We start from the raw sequence: 20,060 nt of genomic DNA, 5'->3' as shown, positions 1-20,060 counted from the left end.
CAAGGGCAGACTCCGCCTACCATAACTTAGTGACTGAAATCTCCGCCTACTATAACTTAGTGAGCAGATACCGGAGGGCATAGCAGGAGAACGGAGTGGCGCCCAGGGATAATAGTAAGTGCAGTGAGATCCCCGGGCGCCGCTCTCCATGTCTGTATACCGTAGTCAGTTCACATTGTAATAATCGGTTAAAGGTCCTCTTTAAAGCTATTGTAAAAGATAAGCGATGGAACACATAATGTTTATTACCCAATGAATGTAAGTTGAAGAATATTTTATATACTTAACACATCTGAGATTGTATACTATGCTTGACTGCTGGATCATCACACTTGTCTTGGATGTACCTGTTTAAATAAAGGGCTTGGATTTTTCTATTTGACAACTATGATGATGTAAGCTTTTTATGTACAGAAGACATAACAATGTCCAAAAATCATAATACATAAGGGACAAACATACCCTGCCACTGTGCATTTCAACTCCATAGAATTCAAGAGTTCTTGCAATGTTAATGTAGCAGGATTCAGCTTCAACTTGTCCAAGACCACTAGGTAGAAACAGAGAAGTGATAAGTGTTAGCAGTGGTATCACTGTTGCAGCCATATAATTTTCAGCCAATTAAGACTAAAATACAAAGCAAACGTTTAGCTTCTGCCGGTGTGTTTAGCTTAGAGCATCTACCAGATACCCTGTTAAAGGGGGACGGTTCACAATCAATACTGCTTTCCTGCTCCCACTCCACCAGTGCATTGCATATCACAAAACAACAATATCCACTGTAAGCATGATTTGGTTAGCAAACAGAGTGTTCTAGCAGCATTCACCGACAGAGAACTTGAAAATGGTGTACTGAAGCATAAAATATTTTAGAAAACTTTTGAAAATATTAATTATCCTAATTTATCCATAGTAATATAGTTTATAAGGCTGAAAAAAGACATCTGTATATCCAGTTCAGCCTGTTATCCTGCAAGTTGGTCCAGAGAAAGGCAAAAAGGCAAAAAAAAAAGCCAATTTTCCTTACTTTAGGGGAAAATTCCTTCCCGACTCTAATCAGGCAAACAGAATAACTCCTTGGATCAACAACCCATCTCTAATAGCTATAGCCTGTAATATTATTACACTCCAGAAATACATCAAGGCCCCTCTTGAACTCTTTTAGTGAACTCGCCATCACCAACTCCTCAGGCACAGAGTTCCACAAAATTGGATATTTTTTAAAGCATCCTAAAATCTAATTGTGAGAGGTGCATACCTTATGGGGAAAAAAGGTTAAGGAACAAAAAAAAAAAAAAATATGTGGATAAATAGAACTGTAAAGAAAGCAATAAGTGAAAAAAAGAAAGCATTTAAATCACTAAACTAACAGGAGGGTACCGAGGAAGCACTGAAAAACTATAAGGAAAAAAAATAGAATATGTAAAAAACGAATAAAAGCAGCCAAACTAGAGACCGATTAATTGCCAAAGAGAGCAGAACTAACCCTAAAATGTTCTTCAATTATATACCACATTTTTCGCCCCCTATAAGACACACTGGTCCATAAGACGCACCTAGGTTTTTGGGGATGAAAATAAGAAACACATTTTTTTAACCAAAAGGTGTGCTTTTGGTGGGTTTGGAACTAATGGTGGTCTGTGGATGGCACTATTACTGGGGATCTGTGGATGACGGACACTGTTATGGGGGGAATCTGTGGATGACGGACACTGTTATTGGGGGATCTGTGGATGAAGGACACTGTTATGGGGGGGATCTGTGGATGACGGACACAGATGTCCCCCATAAAAATGTCATCCACAGATACCCCAATTAAAAGTTATTACACATGCCCCCCAACTCCTAATAGTACTGTACATCCTAACCGCTTCAGTACAACCCAGGCAGGCAGGCCGGGCGGGCGCGCGTCACTCACTGATGTCATTTGCCTGAGCCGCCTGCTTCATTCATAAAGTAGGCGGCGCAGGCACGTGACATCAGGGAGTTACGCTGCCGACCGGCCTGCCTGTCAGCATTCTACTGAAGCGGTTAGGGTGTAAGGTACTATTAGGAGTTGGGGGGCATGTTTAATAACTATTAATTGAATAAGACATTTTATATTAGTATACCGGAGCGGCGGGGCTATAGTACACTGACTGCACCGCCCGCCGCTATTGCCGGCCCCCAGCTCCTCCTCCCAGTCCCTCCCCCCGTTCTCGCATACCGTACATCGCAGCCAGCGATGTAAAACTGCCAGCATTTGCCCCATAAGACGCAGAAGAGAAAAAGTGATTCTTATGGGGCGAAAAATACGGCAAATGGTAAAAAGTACAACTCTAAAGGTGTCGGCCCTCTACAGGGGGAGTTGCAGCGAGCGATGAGGAGAAAGCAAAGCTATTAAATATTTTTTTTCCTCAACTGTATGCACTGAAGAAAATAAACTGTCAGATGAAATGCAGAATGTTAAAGTAAATTCCCCATTAAAAGTGCCCTGTCTGACCCAGGAAGCGACGTCTTAAAAATATTAAAATAGACAAATCACGAAGTAAAGATGGCATACACCCTCATATCCTAAGTGAATTAAGTAATGACATAGCCAGACCCTTATGTCTGATATTTTAGGACTCTATATTGACAGTGAGTGTTCCACAGGATTGGCGCTTAGCAAATATCCTGCCAATATTCAAAAATTGAGTATAGGCCGGTAAGTTTGCCCTCTGTTGTGGGTAAACTGTTTGAGAGTTTTCTAAAATATGCTGTTCTGGAAGTTCTCAATGAAAATAGGTGAATAACACTGTATCAACATGGCTTCATGAGGGATCGGTCATATCAAACTAATTTAATCAGTTTCTATGAGTAGGTAAGTTCTAGACTTGACTGCAGCGAGTCGATTGATGTCATATATCTTGACTTCTCCAAAGCATTTGATACTGTGCCACATGAAAGGTTAGTATATAAAATGAGAATGCTTGGATTGGGAGAAAATGTCTGTATGTTGTTAAGTAACTGTATCAGTGATAGAAAACAGAGGGTGATTACTAACGGTTCACCCTCAGATTTGGTCACTGTCAATAGTGGAGCACCACAGGGGGTCAGTATTGTGCCCTATTCTCTTCAATATATTTATTAATAATCTTGCAGAAAGCTTGTACAGTAAAATATAAATTTTTGCAGATGAAACTAAACTGTGTAAAGTAATTAACACGGAAGAGGACAGTATACTACTACAGATGGATCTGGATAGATTGGAGGATTGGCCAGAGAAGTGGCAGATGAACTTTAACACTGACAAATGTAAGGTTATTCACATGGGAAGGAATAATGCAAGTCACTCAGACATACTAAATGGTAAAACACTGAGTAACACTGACATGGAAAAGGACCTAGGAATTTTGGTGAACCACAAACTAAGCTATAGAAACCAGTGTCAGGCAGCTGCTGCCAAGGCCAATAAGATAACGGGCTGCATAAAAAAGGGCATAGATGCCTGTGTTGAGAACATAGTCCTGCCACTCTACAAATCACTAGTCAGACCATACATGAAGAACTGTGTACTGATTGGAGTCGGGAAGGAATTTTTATTCCCCTAAAGTGAGGAAAATTGGCTTCTACCTCACAGGGGTTTTTTGCCTTCCTCTGGATCAACTTGCAGGATGACAGGCCGAACTGGATGGACAAATGTCTTTTTTCGGCCTTATGTACTATGTTACTATATGTTAGTTCTGTATTCCTGTAAACAAGGCAGACATAGCAGAGCTGGAGAGGGTTCAGAGGAGTGTAACTAAAGTAATAACTGGAATGGGTGGACTACAGTACCCTTAAAGATTATCAAAATTAGGGTTATTCACTTCAGAAAAAAGAAAACTGAGGGGAGATCTAATAACTATGTGTAAATATATCAGGGGTCAGTATAGAGATCTCTCCCATCATCTATTTATCCCCAGGACTGTGACTGTGACAAGGGGACATCCTCTGCGTCTGGAGGACAGAAGGTTTGTACACAAACATAGAAGAGCATTCTTTACTTTAAGAACAGTGAGACTGTGGACAAAGGGGCGGCTATGGATGTAGTGTTTCTGGATTTTGCAAAGGCTTTTGATACTGTCCCTCATAGACGCTTAATAGGTAAAGTAAGGTCTATAGGATTGGAAAGTATAGTTTGTCTTAAAAACTGGCTGAAGGACTGTGTCCAGAGAGTTGTGGTCAATGATTCCTATTTAGAATGGTCACAGGTTATAAGTGGTGTACCCCAAGGTTCAGTGCTGGGCCCTTTATTATTTAATTTATTTATTAATGATATCAAGGACAAGATTAATAGCACCATTTCTATTTTTGCAGATGATACTAAGCTGTATAGAACTGTACAGTCTATGGAAGATGTCCATAAGCTACAAGCTGACTTGAACACTCTGAGTAATTGGGCATCAACTTGGCAAATAAGGTCTGCTTCTAAGGCCACCAGTATATTGTCATGCATTAAACGAGGCATGGACTTGCGGGGCAGGGTTGTAATATTACCACTTTACAAAGTGTTAGTGCGGCCTCATCTGGAATATGCAGTCCAGTTCTGGGCACCAGTACATAGAAAGGATGCACTGCAGATGGAAAAAGAACGAGGAGAGTGACTAAGCTGATAAGGGGCATGGAGGGTCTTAGTTATGAAGAAAGATTAAAAGAAATTAATTTATCTAGTATTGAGTAGAGAGGTGTAAGGGGGGACATGATTAACCTATACAAATATATAAATGGGCCATACAAAAAAATATGGTGAAAACTTGTTCCATGTAAAATGCAGTCAAAATACAAGGGGGCATTGCCTCCGATTGGAGAGGAAAAAGTTCAGTCTCCGGAAGCGTTAAAGCTTCTTTACTTTAAGAACTGTGAAGCTGTGGAATAGACTTCCTCAGGACGTGGTCATAGCAGGAACAGTAGACAGTTTCAAAAAAGGTGTAGACAAATTCTTAAAAGTAAAAAACATTCATGCTTATTAAAACGTGTAGAAATCTGAGTCTCAATTCCTTTTGGAATTCACATCCCCACCTATCCCTTGGTTAAACTTGATGGATGGATGTCTTTTTTCAACCGCAATAACTATGTAACTATCTGCCTGAGGAGGTGGTGATGGCGACTTCACTAAAACAGTTCAAGAGGCGCCTGGATGCATTTCTGGAGTATAATATTACATATAGCTATAGCTACTAGAGATGGGTCGTTAAACAGGGAGTTATTCTGATTGCCTGATTGGATTTAGGAAGGAATTTTCTTCCCCCATGAGCTCTTAGGGACACAGCCTTATTACACCTTAAGGACCAGGCCATTTTTTGCAAATCTGACCAGTGTCACTTTAAGTGCTGATAACTTTAAAACACTTTGACTTAACCAGGCCATTCTAAGACTGTTTTTTTTCGTCACATATTGTACTCCATGACACTGGTAAAATGAAGTCAAAAAAATATTTTTTTTGCATAAAAAAACCTAATTTACCCAAAAATTTGAAAAATTTGCAAATTTCAAAGTTTCAGTTTCTCTACTTCTGTAATACATAGTAATACCCCCAAAATTGTGATGACTTTACATTCTCCATATGTCTACTTCATGTTTGAATTATTTTGGGAATGATATTTTATTTTTTGGGGATGTTACAAGGCTTAGAAGTTTAGAAGCAAATCTTGAAATTTTTCAGAAATTTGCAAACAAACTATTTTTAGGGACCATTATAGGTCGGAAGTCACTTTGCGAGGCTTACATAATAGAAACCACCCAAAAATGACCCTATTCTAGAAACTACACCCCTCAAGGTATTCAAAACTGATTTTACAAACTTTGTTATTGGTAAATGGGGATGAAATTTGAGAATTTCATTTTTTTGCCTAATTTTCCATTTTAACCCATTTTTTCCACTAACAAAGCAAGGGTTAACAGCCAAACAAGACTGTATCTTTATTGCCCTGACTCTGCCGTTTAAAGAAACACCCAATATGTGTCCGTAAACTACTGTACGGCCACACAGCGGGGCGTAGAGTGAAAGGTGCGCCGTTTGGTTTTTGGAAGGCAGATTTTGCTGGACTGGTTTATTTACACCATGTCCCATTTGAAGCCCCCCTGATGCACCCCTAGAGTAGAAATTTCAAAAAAGTGACCCCATTTTAGAAACTACGGGATAGGGTGGTATTCAAGGTATTCAAAACTGATTTTACAAACTTTGTTAACCCTTTAGGTGTTGCACAAGATTTAAGGGAAAATAGAGACACAATTTCAAATTTTTTCTTTTTTGGCAGATTTTCCATTTTAATTTTTTTTTTTTTCAAGTTACAAAGCAAGGGTTAACAGCCAAACAAAACTCATTATTTATGGCCCTGATTCTGTAGTTTACAGAAACACCCCATATGTGGTCGTAAACTGCTGTATAGGCACACGGCAGGGCACAGAAGGAAAGGAATGCCATACGGTTTTTGGAAGGCAGGTTTTGCTGGACTGTTTTATTGACACCATGTCCCATTTGAAGCCCCCCTGATGCACCCCTAGAGTAGAAACTCCAAAAAAGTGACCTTATTTTAGAAACTACAGGATAGGGTGGCAGTTTTGTTGGTACTAGTTTAGGGTACATATGATTTTTGGTTGCTCTACATTACTATTTTTGTACAGCAAGGTAACAATAAATAGCTTTTTTTGGCAATTTTTTTTTGTTATTTACAACATTCATCTGACAGGTTAGATCATGTGGTAATTATATAGAGCAGGTTGTCATGGAGGCGGTGATACCTAATATGTATACAATTTTTTTTTTTTTATTTATGTAAGTTTTACACAATGATTTCATTTTTAAAACAAAAAAAATGTTTTAGTGTCTCCATAGTCTAAGAGCCATAGTTTTTTAAAAAAATTTACGATTATTTTGAGTAGGGTCTCATTTTTTGTGGGATGAGATGACGGTTTGATTGGCACTATTTTGGGGTGCATATGACTTTTTGATCGCTTGCTATTACACTTTTTGTGACGTAAGATAAAAAAAATGGCTTTTTTTACACCGTTTTTATTTTTACATTTTTTACGGGGTTAGGTCATGTGATATTTTTATAAAGCCGGTCGATACTGATGCATTAATACCTAATATACCTATACTTTTTTTTATTTATGTAAGTTTTACACAATGATTTCATTTTTGAAACAAAAAAAAAACATGTTTTAGAGTCTAAGAGCCATAGTTTTAGGGCAATTATCTTGGGTAGGGTATGATTTTTGCGGGATGAGATGACGGTTTGATTAATACAATTTTGACGTACATGCAACTTTTTGGATCACTTTTATTCCTTTTTTGGGGAAGTAAGGTGGGCAAAATTTCAATTTCATCATATTTTATTTTTTTTTTATAAAAAATTTTATTTTCAAAGAGAAAGAAAAAGAACAATAAATGGTACATGATATAAGCCAGACGCCGAAACATGGCGCGTTTACAGGTTTAGATCCAGCATATACATTATGTTATCCACACAATGGTATTCCAAGTACTAGGCTTTGAGGATAGAAAATATACAAAGCAGTTAGGATATAAAGTATAATAATATGAATACCTGGGGTTAATTTTACTTTTCAACATCCAACCTTTGTAATGAGATATTGGGCATAGTGTATGTTATCCTAAGCAAAAGTCAGAATAAATAAATAAAGGTTGTTGTATCCGGTGAGTCTACGGAGGTCCACTCTAAGGCATAAGAACGTGAGAATGGCCACTAGTGAATCTAAATTCTTTCCATCCCCGCCATTGTTTCACAAATTTCTGATGGTTCCTTAATTCCCATACGGAGAGTTCCTCAAAACGGTAGAGCTGGTCAATCTTACTTTTCCACTGCTCTATGGATGGGAGGGTGGTTAGTAACCAATATTTTGGAATCAAGAGGCGGGCTGCTATGAGTAGCTGTCTAAATAAGAAGGAGGGGGAGTGAAAGTCGTTTGCCTCCTTAGATTCATAGTAATTGAGCAATGCTCCGAGAGGAGACATTGCTATTGAGGAACGACAGATGAGATTGCTTAATCTGAAAATTTCTTTCCACCATTCCTTCAATGGGGGGCACTCCCACCAAATATGAAAAAAAAGTGCCTCTTTCGCTCAAGCACCTCCAGCATCTATCTGAGGCGGACTCAGAGAAAAGGCAGGTGATTTCTGGTGTCTTATACCATCTGGTCAATATTTTGTACCCATTTTCCTGGATACGAACGCACCTAGATGCGGTATGAGGAGTTAGTAAAAGATCTGGTACCTTATACAGGGAGAAGGTTTGACCCAGGTCTTTTTCCCAATGGCGGATGGGGGCAGGTTTTGCAAGTAGAGGGGACAAGTTTAATCTGTGGAAAAGTTGGGAAATTAGTTTTTTTATTGGGTTTTTGTTGTTGATAAGTGACTCAATCCAGACTAAGGGACGGAGGAGATCACCTTCAGATATATGTTGTGACAAGTATGAGTGGAAATACGATATTGGAGAGAGGTATAGATGGTCTAGAGACAGTAAATTCCGAAACTCTGCTATGGATAGTACCTGGCCCTCCGAATTAAAAAAGGAGGAGACTGGTAATTCTGAGCCTCTCAATGATCTAGTGTACTCTCGTATACCGTGGGTAGAGCAGTCCCCAATACGTCGCTTAAGGACAGGAGAGGGGACGGGAAAGGTATTGAGCAGTGGCTGTTTTGGAACCATTTCCATGCCTTCAGCGTGGCCTGGATAATCGGGTATGGAGAGGAAGGTATATTTATATGGCTAGAGTTGCCCAACAGTGTGGAACGAAGTGGTTTCCTCAGAAGTTCCTGTTCTATAGCTACCCATGGTTTAGGACTTGTGGTCCTCAACCAGTCCACCACCCTAGATACCAGAACTGCCTTTCCATAAAGTTCGGGGTCAGGGAGAGCCATACCCCCATCCCTTTTGGGACGAGAAAGAGTATCGTAAGAGATTCTGGGTTTTTTATCGTGCCACAGGAATTTGCGGAACAGTGTCTTAAGGGAGTTGTAATATGACTTAGGTACTGGAATGGGGAGGACCTGTTGTAGGTAGGTAAGGCGTGGAAGGATTAAAGACATTAGGAGGTTTTTTCTGCCAAACCATGATATAATGTGGTTGTTGTTTAAGTTATTTAAGTTTGAGGAGATGGATTGTAGGAGAGGCAAGTAATTAAGATCAAAGAGGTCAGCTGTGTTGGGGCTAATCTTAATCCCTAAGTAGGTGAGGAATGGGGATGACCAGTCAAAGGATGAGTTTACTTTTAAGCGATTCTGTGTAGTTTGGGAGATGTTGAAGCAGATGATAAGCGACTTTTGTTTGTTAATTTTGAAATTGGATAGGGAGCTATAACTGTTTAAATGGCTTTGGATCGCCTGTAAGGATGTTTCTGGGTTTGTGGTCATAATCATGATATCATCTGCAAAAGCAGCAAGCTTATGCTCCCGGCCCCCCAGGGTAATTCCTTTTATTAGTGGGTCTGCTCTCAAGCAAGTCAAAAGGGGTTCAAGGGCTAATACAAAAATCAAGGGAGATAGGGGACAGCCCTGGCGTGTGCCGTTCCTTATGGAGAAGGGATCCGATAAATCACCGTTTACTAAGATTGAAGCAGAGGCCTGGTGGTACATAGCGAATGTGGCTTGTACAAAGGGACCAGGTAGGCCAAATCGATTCAAGACCAGTTCCAGATAGGACCAATTGATTCTATCAAATGCTTTTTCCGCATCTGTGCTCAGTAAAAGGAGTGGCTTGGAACGTATGGTCGCATAATATGTGATATTCAGGACTCTGGAGGTATTGTCCCTCCCCTCCCCTCCCTTCCCCGGACAAAGCCTACCTGGTCCCCCTGCACCAATGATGGGAGAACTGCGGCCAGACGATTCGCCAGCATCTTCGCCAGTAACTTGAGATCAATATTAAGGAGTGAAATAGGTCTATAGCTAGCACATTGATTTGGGTTTTTACCTTCTTTTGGGATTATTGTTATGTGAGCTAGTGTCATATCCTTTGAAAGCTGGTTCCCTTGCAGGGTCAAGTTACAGACTGAAAGTAAGTGGGGGATTAAAATATGCTGGTAAGTTTTATAATATGAGACAGTGAGTCCGTCTGGTCCCGGACTTTTGCTAGGTGGTGCTTGCTTTAGCGCTGCTAAAATTTCTGTCGTAGTAAAGGGGGTGGATAACTTTTGTTGAGAGTCTGAGGAGAGAGAGGGGAGGTCTAGCGTGTCCAAAAAAGATGAGGTTAGCGAGAAGTGAGTTTCTGGGCTTAGAGGGGGAATATTATATAAGGATTCGTAGAAATCCTTAAAGCGGGATGCAATTAACTTAGCGGAGTAGAGTGGAGTACCCTGAGGGGAGTCTATCTGGTGTATATAGTTTGCAGCTTTCCTTTTTTTTATTCTGCTCATCATAAATTTTGAAGCTTTGTCCCCATAGGCGAAGAATTTGTGTTGGGAGTTTAGGAAATATTTTGTGGAGGTATGATGGAGTAGCGACTTTATTTCTGCTCTATGGTTGGAGAGTTCCTGCAAGTGTGCGTCTGAGAGAGAGCGTTTGTGTAAGGATTAATGTTTTAATCTTTTGGCAAAGGGCTTCTAATTTCCTACCCCTCTCTTTTTTAAGAAAGGACCCCAAACTGATGAAATGTCCTCTAATAAATGGTTTGTGTGCAGCCCAGAGGGATTGGGCAGAAGTTTCAGGGTTATCATTGAGGGTAAAATTTCATCATAGTTTTTAATTTTTTATGGCGTTCACCGTTCAGGTAAAGTAACATGACTGTTTTATAGATCAGCTCGTTACGGACGTGGCGATACCAAATATGTTTTCTGATTTTTACCTTTTTTTCACATTTTTTTACTTTTTTTTTACCCTTTACCCAGACCCACTTGGTTCTTGAAGATCCAGTGGGTCTGATGTCTGTATAATACAGTACAGTACCCTATATAGTGTATTTTACTTACACTTTGTCTGAACAGATCTATGCCTTTAGCACAGATCTGTTCAGAACCATGGACAGCAGGATGCCTGAGAAGGTGTCCTGTTGCCATGGAAACCTTTCCCGTCTGCTCAGTTGTGGCCACAACTGCGCAGACGGGGAAGGGTAAGGAGGGGGGCTCCCTCCCTCTGTCACCGCATCCTGTTCAGGGGCTGCAAAGGCACAGCAGCCCCCCGATGGGAGAGGGAGGGAGCCCCCTCTTACTGTTAACCTTTTCCATACCGCGGTCCGTGCAGACCGCGGTATGGAAAGGGTTAAACGGCTGACATCGCATCACAGATGTCAGATGTGCTGACACCCTGGTATACCCACTTGCCACCAACGATTATTCAAAGGGAGGTGGGCGGGGGATCGCACCCCCGAATGACATGAAATCATTCGGGGGTGCGGGGGAAACATATATAGTTTAGGCTGAAAAAAAGTTTGAATTGACCTGCGGTTTGTTGCGATCGCCGACATGGGGGGGTCACGGGACCCCCCGCGCATTTAGCCGAGGTGCCTGCTCAATGATTTGAGCAGGCACCTTGTTCCGATCACCGCCGGCCGGTACGTCATGTGTCCTAAAGAGGTTAATCTCTTAAGGACACAGGGCGTACAGGTACGCACTGATGTTCTGGTACTTAAGGACACAGGGCGTACTTGTACGTCCTGTGTATTTCCGATTACTGCCGCACAGGCACCTTGGGTCAATGCGCGGGGGGGGTCCCGTGACCTCCCCTCGTGTCGGCGATCGCCTGCAAACCATAGGTCAATTCAGACCTGCGGTTTGTGGCTTTTATGGGAGTTGTCATTGGGTCCCCGTGCGGCTGTAGGGGAACCCCGATGGCTTCCTTAGGCATCGGTGCTGCCTTTCGGTGACAAGCCTATGAGATCCAGCCCCCTGGATCTCACAGGCAGGAAGCTGTATGAGTAATACACACGGAAGTATTGAAATGCATTGTACAGGGAATTAGACCCTCAAAAGTTGAAGTCCCAAAGTGGGACAAAAAATAAAGTTAAAAGTTTCAAGTAAAAAACAAAAAAATACAAAACATAATTTCCCCCAAATAAAGTTAAAAAAAAAATTGGTAAAAAATAGTTGACATATTAGGTATCGCCGTGTCTGTATCGACCGGCATCTATAAACATATCACGTGGCCTAACCTCTAAGGTGAACACCGTCAATTTTTTAAATAAAAACTGTGTAAAAAAAGCAATTTTTTGACACCTTACATCACAAAAAGTGTAACAGCAAGTGATCAAAAAGTCATACCCACCCCAAAATAGAAACAATCAAACCGCCATCTCATCCCGCAAAAATCATACCCTACCCAAGATAATTGCCCAAAAACTGAAAAAAGTATGGTTCCCAGACTATGGGGACACTAAAACATGATTTAAAAAAAAAAAAAATACCACATGATCTAACCTGTCAGATGAATGTTGTAAATAACAAAAAAGAAAACGTGCCAAAACAGCTATTTCTTGTTACCTTGCCGCACAAAAAGTGTAATATAGAGCAATCAAAAATCTTATGTACCCTAAACTAGTACCAACAAAACTGCCACCCTATCCCGTAGTTTCTAAAATGGGGTCACTTTTTTTGAGTTTCTACTCTAGGGGTGCATCAGGGGGGCTTCAAATGGGACATGGAGTAAAAAAACCAGTCTAGCAAAATCTGCCTTCCAAGAACCGTATGGCATTCCTTTCCTTCTGTGCCCTGCCGTGTGCCCATACAGCAGTTTATGACCACATATGGGGTGTTTATGTAAACTACAGAATCAGGGCCATACATAACGAGTTTTGTTTGGCTGTTAACCCTTGCTTTGTAACTGGAAAAAATTATTAAAATGGAAAATCTGCCAAAAAAGGGAAATGTTTTAATTGTATCTATTTTCCATGAATTCGTGTGGAACACCTAAAGGGTTAAAAAAAGTTTGTAAAATTAGTTTTGAATTCCTTGAGGGGTGTAGTTTCTAGACCTAAACTGAACTGGTCCTTAAAAAGTGGTTTTTTGAAAATTTCTGAAAAAATTCAAGATTTGCTTCTAAACTTCTAATATCATTCCCAAAATGATCCAAACATGAAGTAGACATACGGGGGAATGTAAATAAATAACTTTTTTGGGAGGTATTACTATGTATTATAGAAGTAGAGAAATTGAAACTTTAAAATTTGCAATTTTATTTTTATTTTTATTAAATTTGGCATTTTTTTTATTAATTAGAACTCAATTTTACCAGTGTCATGAAGTACAATATGTGACGAAAAAATCTCAGAATGGCCTGTATAAGTAAAAGCGTTTTAAAAGTTATCACCACATAAAGTGACACTGGTCAGATTTGCAAAAAATGAGCCCGGTGGGGAAAATTGGCTTCTGCATCGCAGTTTTTTTTGCCTTTCTCTGGATCAACTTGCACAATAACAGGCCGAACTGGATGGACAGGTGTCTTTTTTCAGCCTTATAAACTATGTTAGGGTGGGTTCACACTAGCGTTAGGGATTCCGTTATAAAATAATGGAAGCCCAGACAGAATGCAAAACCGAAGTCTTTAAAAGGCATTCCGTTTGCTTTCCGTCCTAATAGAAGTCTATGGGAAAGCATATTGGATCTGTCTGGGTCCCGTTATGCAAGACGGAAAACAAAGTCCTGTTGACAAGACCTTGCTTTTCGTCTTGCATAACGGGACCCAGACGGATCCGTTTTGATTCCCATAGACTTCTATTAGGACGGAGAGCAAACTCCTTTTAAAGGCTTACATTCCGTCATGATACAAGTCTATGGCAGAAGAACAGATCCGTCATTCTGTCTTATGGATACCTTTATTTTCAGTTATAACCATGTTAGAACGGAAAGCCATTACGGAATCCCTAATGCTAGTGTGAACCCATCCTTACTATGTTACCATAAAGAATCCTCTTCTATGTTTGTGTACAAACCTTCTTTTCTCCAGATGCAGAGGGTGTCCCCTTGTCACAGTCACAGTCCTGGGGATAAATAGATGATGGCAGAGTTCTCTGTACTGATCTGGGCCAGATCTTACTGGGAGCAGCCAAAGTGCAGGGTGGGTGGCCTCTCCTCACGCTCCAGGCTGGGTTTTGGCTGATATATAAAAACCCAGCCAGCAGTCTCAGCTGTGTGGATTATCCTCCACTTCACAGTGAGGGCTCATTCAGACAGCCGTATGTTGTCCGCAAAAATACTGAATGCTATCCGTTTTTTGTGCGGATCTGCAAAAAAACGGATCCGCAAAAAAACGGATAGCCTTCAGTATTTTTGCTGACCCATAGACTTCAATAGGGCCATGTCCTGATTTTCACGGACAAGTATAGGACATGTTTCATTTATTTTGCGGAACCTTGGAATAGAAAAGGGCCCCATAGAAGTGAATAGGTCAGCATCTAATCCGCAAAAAAACGGATCCGCATTTTTGCGGATAGCATATGGCCGTCTGAATGAGCCCTGAAGCTGTGGAGACACTGTGGTTTTGGGATCTGCATGAGGTGTGCCGCGGTGAGAGCCGCATTGCTGGAAAACAGGCCCCCTAAAGCCTGCAGTGGATGGCTGATGAAAAGCTGCTAACCAGGTAAACGTTTGTGTTCGGTGGACTTTACATGGTGTGAACATACACCAATACTGCAAACTGTTATTTTGTGTTGCCTTTTGTGTGAATAAACACTGAACTATTTAAGTTAACCCCTTAAGGACCGGGCTCATTTTCACCTTCAGGACCAGGCCATTTTTTGCAAATCTGACCAGTGTCACATTATGTGGTGATAACTTTAAAACGCTTTGACTTATCCAGGCCATTCTGAGAACGTTTTTTCATCACATATTTTACTTCATAACACTGGTAAAATGGAGTAAAAAAAATCATTTTTATTTATAAAAAAATACCAAATTTGCTAAATTCCAAGTTTCAATTTCTCTACTTCTATAATACATATTAATACCTACAAAAATAGATATTACTTTACATTTCCAATATGTCTTCTTCATGTTAGGATCATTTTGGGTATGACATTTTATTTTTGGGGGATGTTACAAAGCTTAGAAGTAAATCTTGAAATTTTGCAGAATTTTTCAAAAACCAACTTTTTAAGGACCAGTTCAAGTCTGAAGTCACTTTGTTAAGCTTACATGATAGAAACCACCTAAATGAGCCCATTTTAGAAACTACACCCCTCAAGGTATTCAAAACTGATTTTACAAACGTTGCTAACCTTAAATTAATTAATAAAATTAAAAAGTCAGAGGCAGTCCAGGAGCGGTTGAAGGATGGCGGTTGTCCCGGTATCGATATGATACCGTGATTTCCGTTTTTTCGATACTGGGCTGCGCTTCTGCGCAGTCTAGTATCTCTGAACATGAGTGCGCTGCTATCGGCGCGCTCATGTTCTCTCAGCAGCACAGGGAGAAGGAAGCTGTCCTCCCTCCCTCTGTGCTGCTGCCGCTGCCACCAATGAGAAGAGAGGGGGGGAGTAGGGGCGGGCGCACTGCGCCACCAATGAGGAGAGAGGGGCGGAGGAGGGGCGGGCACACTGAGCCACCAATGATAGGACTATTCCCATTTCCCACACAGAGCGGCGCCCAGCGATGTCCCAGCACTCACCATTAGTCCTGGGCACCGCTCCGTTCGCCCGCAGTGCCCCATTACTGTCTCCTCTCCTGCTCCACATGCTGCTGATTACTATCGGAGCGATGGGAGGAGACATCAGCTTCACTAGTGGGCGTTCCTTCTCCCTGCGCTGCGATTGGACAGCGCTACAGCCAGGAAGAAGGGATGCCCACTAGTGAAGCTGATGTCTCCTCCCATCGCTCCGATAGTAATCAGCAGCATGTGGAGCAGGAGACAGTAATGGAGCACTGCGGGCGAACGGAGCGGCGCCCAGGACTAATGGTGAGTGCTGAGACATCGCTGGGCGCCGCTCTGTGTGGCCTGATAGTGAAAGTCAGTCTTTAACACAATACAGGAGGCGGGTGCCGGCAGCAGAATCGCATTGCCGGCACCCTGCCGCTGACAGGGAGCTGCGATCAGAGGCAGTTAACCCCTTAGGTGCCGCACCTGAGGGGTTAACTGCTGATCTGCCAGTACCAGCCTCCTGTATAAAGGGGTAATTTATCATTGGTGGTGCAGTGTGCCCCCCCCCCCCTTCAACCCCCCATCCCATTAAAATCATTGGTGGCACAGTGCGCCAGCCTCTCTCAACCCCCCCAGTATTAAAATCATTGGTGGCAGTGGCCACAGGGACCTCTCCCCTCCCCCTCATTGGTGGTGCAGTGGCAGCTTCTGATCGGAGCCCCAGCTGTGTAAGCCTGGGGCTCCGATCAGTTACCATGGCAGCCAGGACGCTACAGAAGCCCTGGTTGCCATGGTAACATCCCTGATGCTGTGTGCACAAGGCACAGAGCAGCAGGGACAGTGTGAAGTCCTATTCACCCTGATAGAGCTGAATAGGACAAGGGATGAAAGATCCCAGGTTCTCGCCCCTAAGGCTACTTTCACACTTGCGTTCAGAGCGGATCCGCCTGAGACTGATCCGCTCATATAATGCAGACGGTGGATCCGATTTTATTTTATTTTTTTATGCGGCCCACATAAACTTAAATTTTGTTTTTTTGGCCCATGTTAGCCTTTGAGTTTGACATGCTTGTTTTAGGTGTTCCACAAGAATTAATGGAATATAGAGATACAATTTAAAAATGTCACTTTTTTGGCAGGTTTTCCATTTTAATAATATTTTCCCAGTTACGAAGCAAGGGTTAACAGCCAAACAAAACTCAATATTTATGGCTCTGATTCTGTAGTTTACAGAAACACTCCATATGTGGTTGTAAACTGCTGTACGGGCACAGGGCAGGGCACAGAAGGAAAGGAATGCCATAAGGTTTTTGGAAGGCAGATTTTGCTAGACTGTTTTTTTGACACCATGGCCCATTTGAAGCCCCCCTGATGCACCCCTAGAGTAGAAAGTCCATAAAAGTGAGCCCATCTAAGAAACTACATCCCTCAGGGTTTCAAAACTGATTTTTACAAACGTTGTTAACCCTTTAGGTGTTCCACAAGAGTTATTAGCAAATAGAGATGAAATTTCAGAATTAAAATTTTTGGGCAAATTTTCCTCTTTTTTTTTTTCAGTTACAAAGCAAGGGTTAACAGCCAAACAAAACTCATTATTTATGGCCCTGATTCTGTAGTTTACAGAAACACCCCATATGTGGTCGTAAACTGCTGTATGGGCAAACAGCAGGGTGCAGAAGGAAAGGAATGCCATACGGTTTTTGGAAGGCAGATTTTGCTGGACTCGTTTTTTTGACACCATGTCCCATTTGAAGCCCCGCTGATGCACCCCTAGAGTAGAAACTCCCAAAAAGTTACCCCATTTTGGAAACTCTAGGATAGGGTGGAAGTTTTGTTGGTACTAGTGTAGGACAATTTTTGTGAGGCAAGGTAACAAGAAATGTGTCACGGGGCGCCAAAGGCGCACTTGGTCTTCCATCAGCCGCCGACCTGCTGCTTAGTTTCGGGAGCGAGGATCTATGTTCGGCCTCATTCCCAGGCCGGCTTTGCTAGCTGGGAGGCTCCCTGCTCCAAGGTCTGCCTTGAGCGCCGAGCTGATCACTCCGTGCTCGATTTGTCTGTCTTTCGGTCATGTGACGCCGACCACGTCACATGACCCTCACTATCCACTATAAATACAGGCAGCCTGCTGGCCATAGGTTGCCTGTTAATGTTTGGTATCTGGTGATTGTTTTGTTCCTGCATACTTACCTGATCCTGTGTTCCCTGACGATTCTCTGCCTGCTCCTCCTGTACAGCGCATCTCTTCTGGTATCCTGACCCGGCTGCCACCTGACGATTCTTTGTGGACTCCTGTTGTACTTCGTTTCTCTCCTGGTATTTCACCTCTGCTTTTTATCACTATTCTCTGCTCATTCCATAGTACTGTGTAGCTCTGTAGGTATTGACCCGGTCCGTTCACGTTCCGTTACTTGTCTTGTCTGTCTTCCCAGCACGTATCCTAAGGTAGGGACTGCCGTCTAGTTGTCCCCTGTCATTAGGACTTGCGAGGCAAGTAGGCAGGGCCAGGGGTGAGGGTGGAGCGCAGTGGTCACTATTCTCCCCCCTGTGTGTAGTGTACGTTACCGTCACAGATTAACAGGCCGTAACCTAACCACTGTATCATGAATCCTCTGGTGACCCTGACTGACCATGTCTCTAACCTGACGCAGATTATGCAGGAGCTAGGGGAGAAACTGTTCTTTTGAGCTAGGACAAGATAATTCCATCCCTCAGGCCTCCAGTCCACATTTAGAGCCCCAGATTAAGCTTCCTGAGCCCTTTTCTGGAGATCGGAAGAAGTTTCTTTCCTTTAAAGAAAATAGCAAACTTTTTTTTCCGTTTGTGCCCCATATCCTCTAGCCCCGAGAGTCAACGCGTGGGCATTGTCATTTCCCGGTTACAGGGTGATCCCCAGGACTGGGCATTTTCTTTACCTGCTGACACCAGTTGTTTAACATCAGTGGAGGTTTTTTTTTTTCAGGCCCTGTGTACCCTGTATGATGAACCAGACAGGACACTGGTAGCCGAGACTGCTCTTAAGGTTCTGGTTCAGGGCGATCTACCTGCGGAGGAGTATTGCACCCAATTCAGAAGGTAGTGTGTTCCCTCAGGATGGAATGAACCAGCATTTAAGAGTCAGTTCAGGTCAGGTCTGTCTGATAACTTAAAGGATCTTCTAGTGAGTTATCAGCTTCCAGAGACTCTAGAGGAGATGATGACCCTTGTAGTCCGACTTGACTGACGGGTTAGAGAGAGACGACAGGAACGACAGTTCTCTTCTCAGATGGTGGTCCAGCCTGAGGTCTATCCCAGAAACAACGCTGAGGTCTCTACCGAAGAACCCATGCAGGTTGGCATGACTCAAGGTAATCTGCGCCGCAGACATGGAGTGTATTTTTACTGTGGAGATCCTGACCATTGGATCAACCAGTGTCCAAAGAAGACCTTCTCTGTTAAGTCTCCCAAGGCAAGGCAACCTAAAGACCAGGTACACCCTGATATTAGGAAATGTAAGCTTTTGGTACCTATAACTATATCTCTGGGGGTTAATAAATGGCCGGGTAAGGCCTTTATTGACTCTGGTTCAGCGGCCAGCTTTATTGTACGCCATTAGACTGGGTATTCCAATTTTTTCTCTTCCTACACCTATCCATGTCATGGCTATTGACGCCACTCCCTTGGTAGGTGGTATGGTGAGGTCATGTACCTCAGAGATTTCTTTAACCGTGGGGGTGTCCCACTCTGAGAAATGTTCCCTCTTAGTCCTGGAGAACTTACCGGTCGAGGTGGTACTAGGGTTGCCTTGGCTCCGATTACACAACCCCACTATTGATTGATCCAGGGGGGAGTTGGTGAAATGGGGATCTAAGTGTGACTCGTGCTTGTCTGTGGTACAAGCTGGGGTCTCAGTAGAATCTGATATATTACCCACGGTCATTAGGGAAGATTATGATGTGTTCTCATCACCTACCCTGGAGGTTCTACTACCACATAGACCTTATGATTGCGCCATAGAGTTAGAAGAAAGTGCCAGGTTTCCTAAGGGGCGTATTTATAATCTCTCTCAGCCCGAACGCAAGGCCATGGAGGATTATATTAAGGTCTGCCCCAGCTGTGTTCCAAAACTTTATGAATTATATTCTTAGAGAGTTTTTAGGAAAATTTGTCATTGTCTATCTTGACGACATTTTGATATTTTCTCCTGATTTCAAATCTCAGGTGTCTCATGTTAGACAAGTATTAGAGGTGTTGAGGGAGAATCAGTTGCCCGCTAAACAAGAGAAATGTGTATTTGGTGTACAGGAGATACTGTTTCTAGGGCATGTCCTGACCCCTCACACCTTTAAGATGGATCCTGGTAAGGTACTAGCTATTAAGGAATGGGTAAGGGCTTCATCCTTAAAGGCCTTACAATGGTTCTTAGGTTTTGCCAATTACCACTGTAAATTTATTAAGAATTTTTCAGTAATTGCTAAACCGTTGACCGACCTTACTAAGAAAGGGGCGGATTTGGAGAACTGGTCTACTGAGGCCATTATTTTGTTTGAAA

At 42.4% G+C, this 20,060-nt stretch overlaps 1 protein-coding gene across 8 annotated transcripts in view; it reads right to left on the bottom strand.

The window, feature by feature from the left end:
- PTPN3 (protein tyrosine phosphatase non-receptor type 3) overlaps window positions 1–20,060 on the bottom strand; it is a 1,297,151-nt gene that overhangs the window by 692,076 nt on the left and 585,015 nt on the right. For all 8 annotated transcript variants that reach the window (XM_044294788.1, XM_044294784.1, XM_044294789.1 and 5 more), the window contains one exon: window positions 463–550. In XM_044294788.1, the coding sequence (XP_044150723.1) occupies window positions 463–550 (88 nt within the window). The remainder of the gene's footprint in view (window positions 1–462; window positions 551–20,060) is intronic.

Source organism: Bufo gargarizans, chromosome 5 (assembly GCF_014858855.1).
Source record: "Bufo gargarizans isolate SCDJY-AF-19 chromosome 5, ASM1485885v1, whole genome shotgun sequence".
In the NCBI taxonomy this organism is placed as follows: domain Eukaryota; kingdom Metazoa; phylum Chordata; class Amphibia; order Anura; family Bufonidae; genus Bufo; species Bufo gargarizans.
The sequence above is the reverse complement of the archived record's forward strand: the minus strand, read 5'-3'. Positions and strand labels throughout refer to the sequence as shown.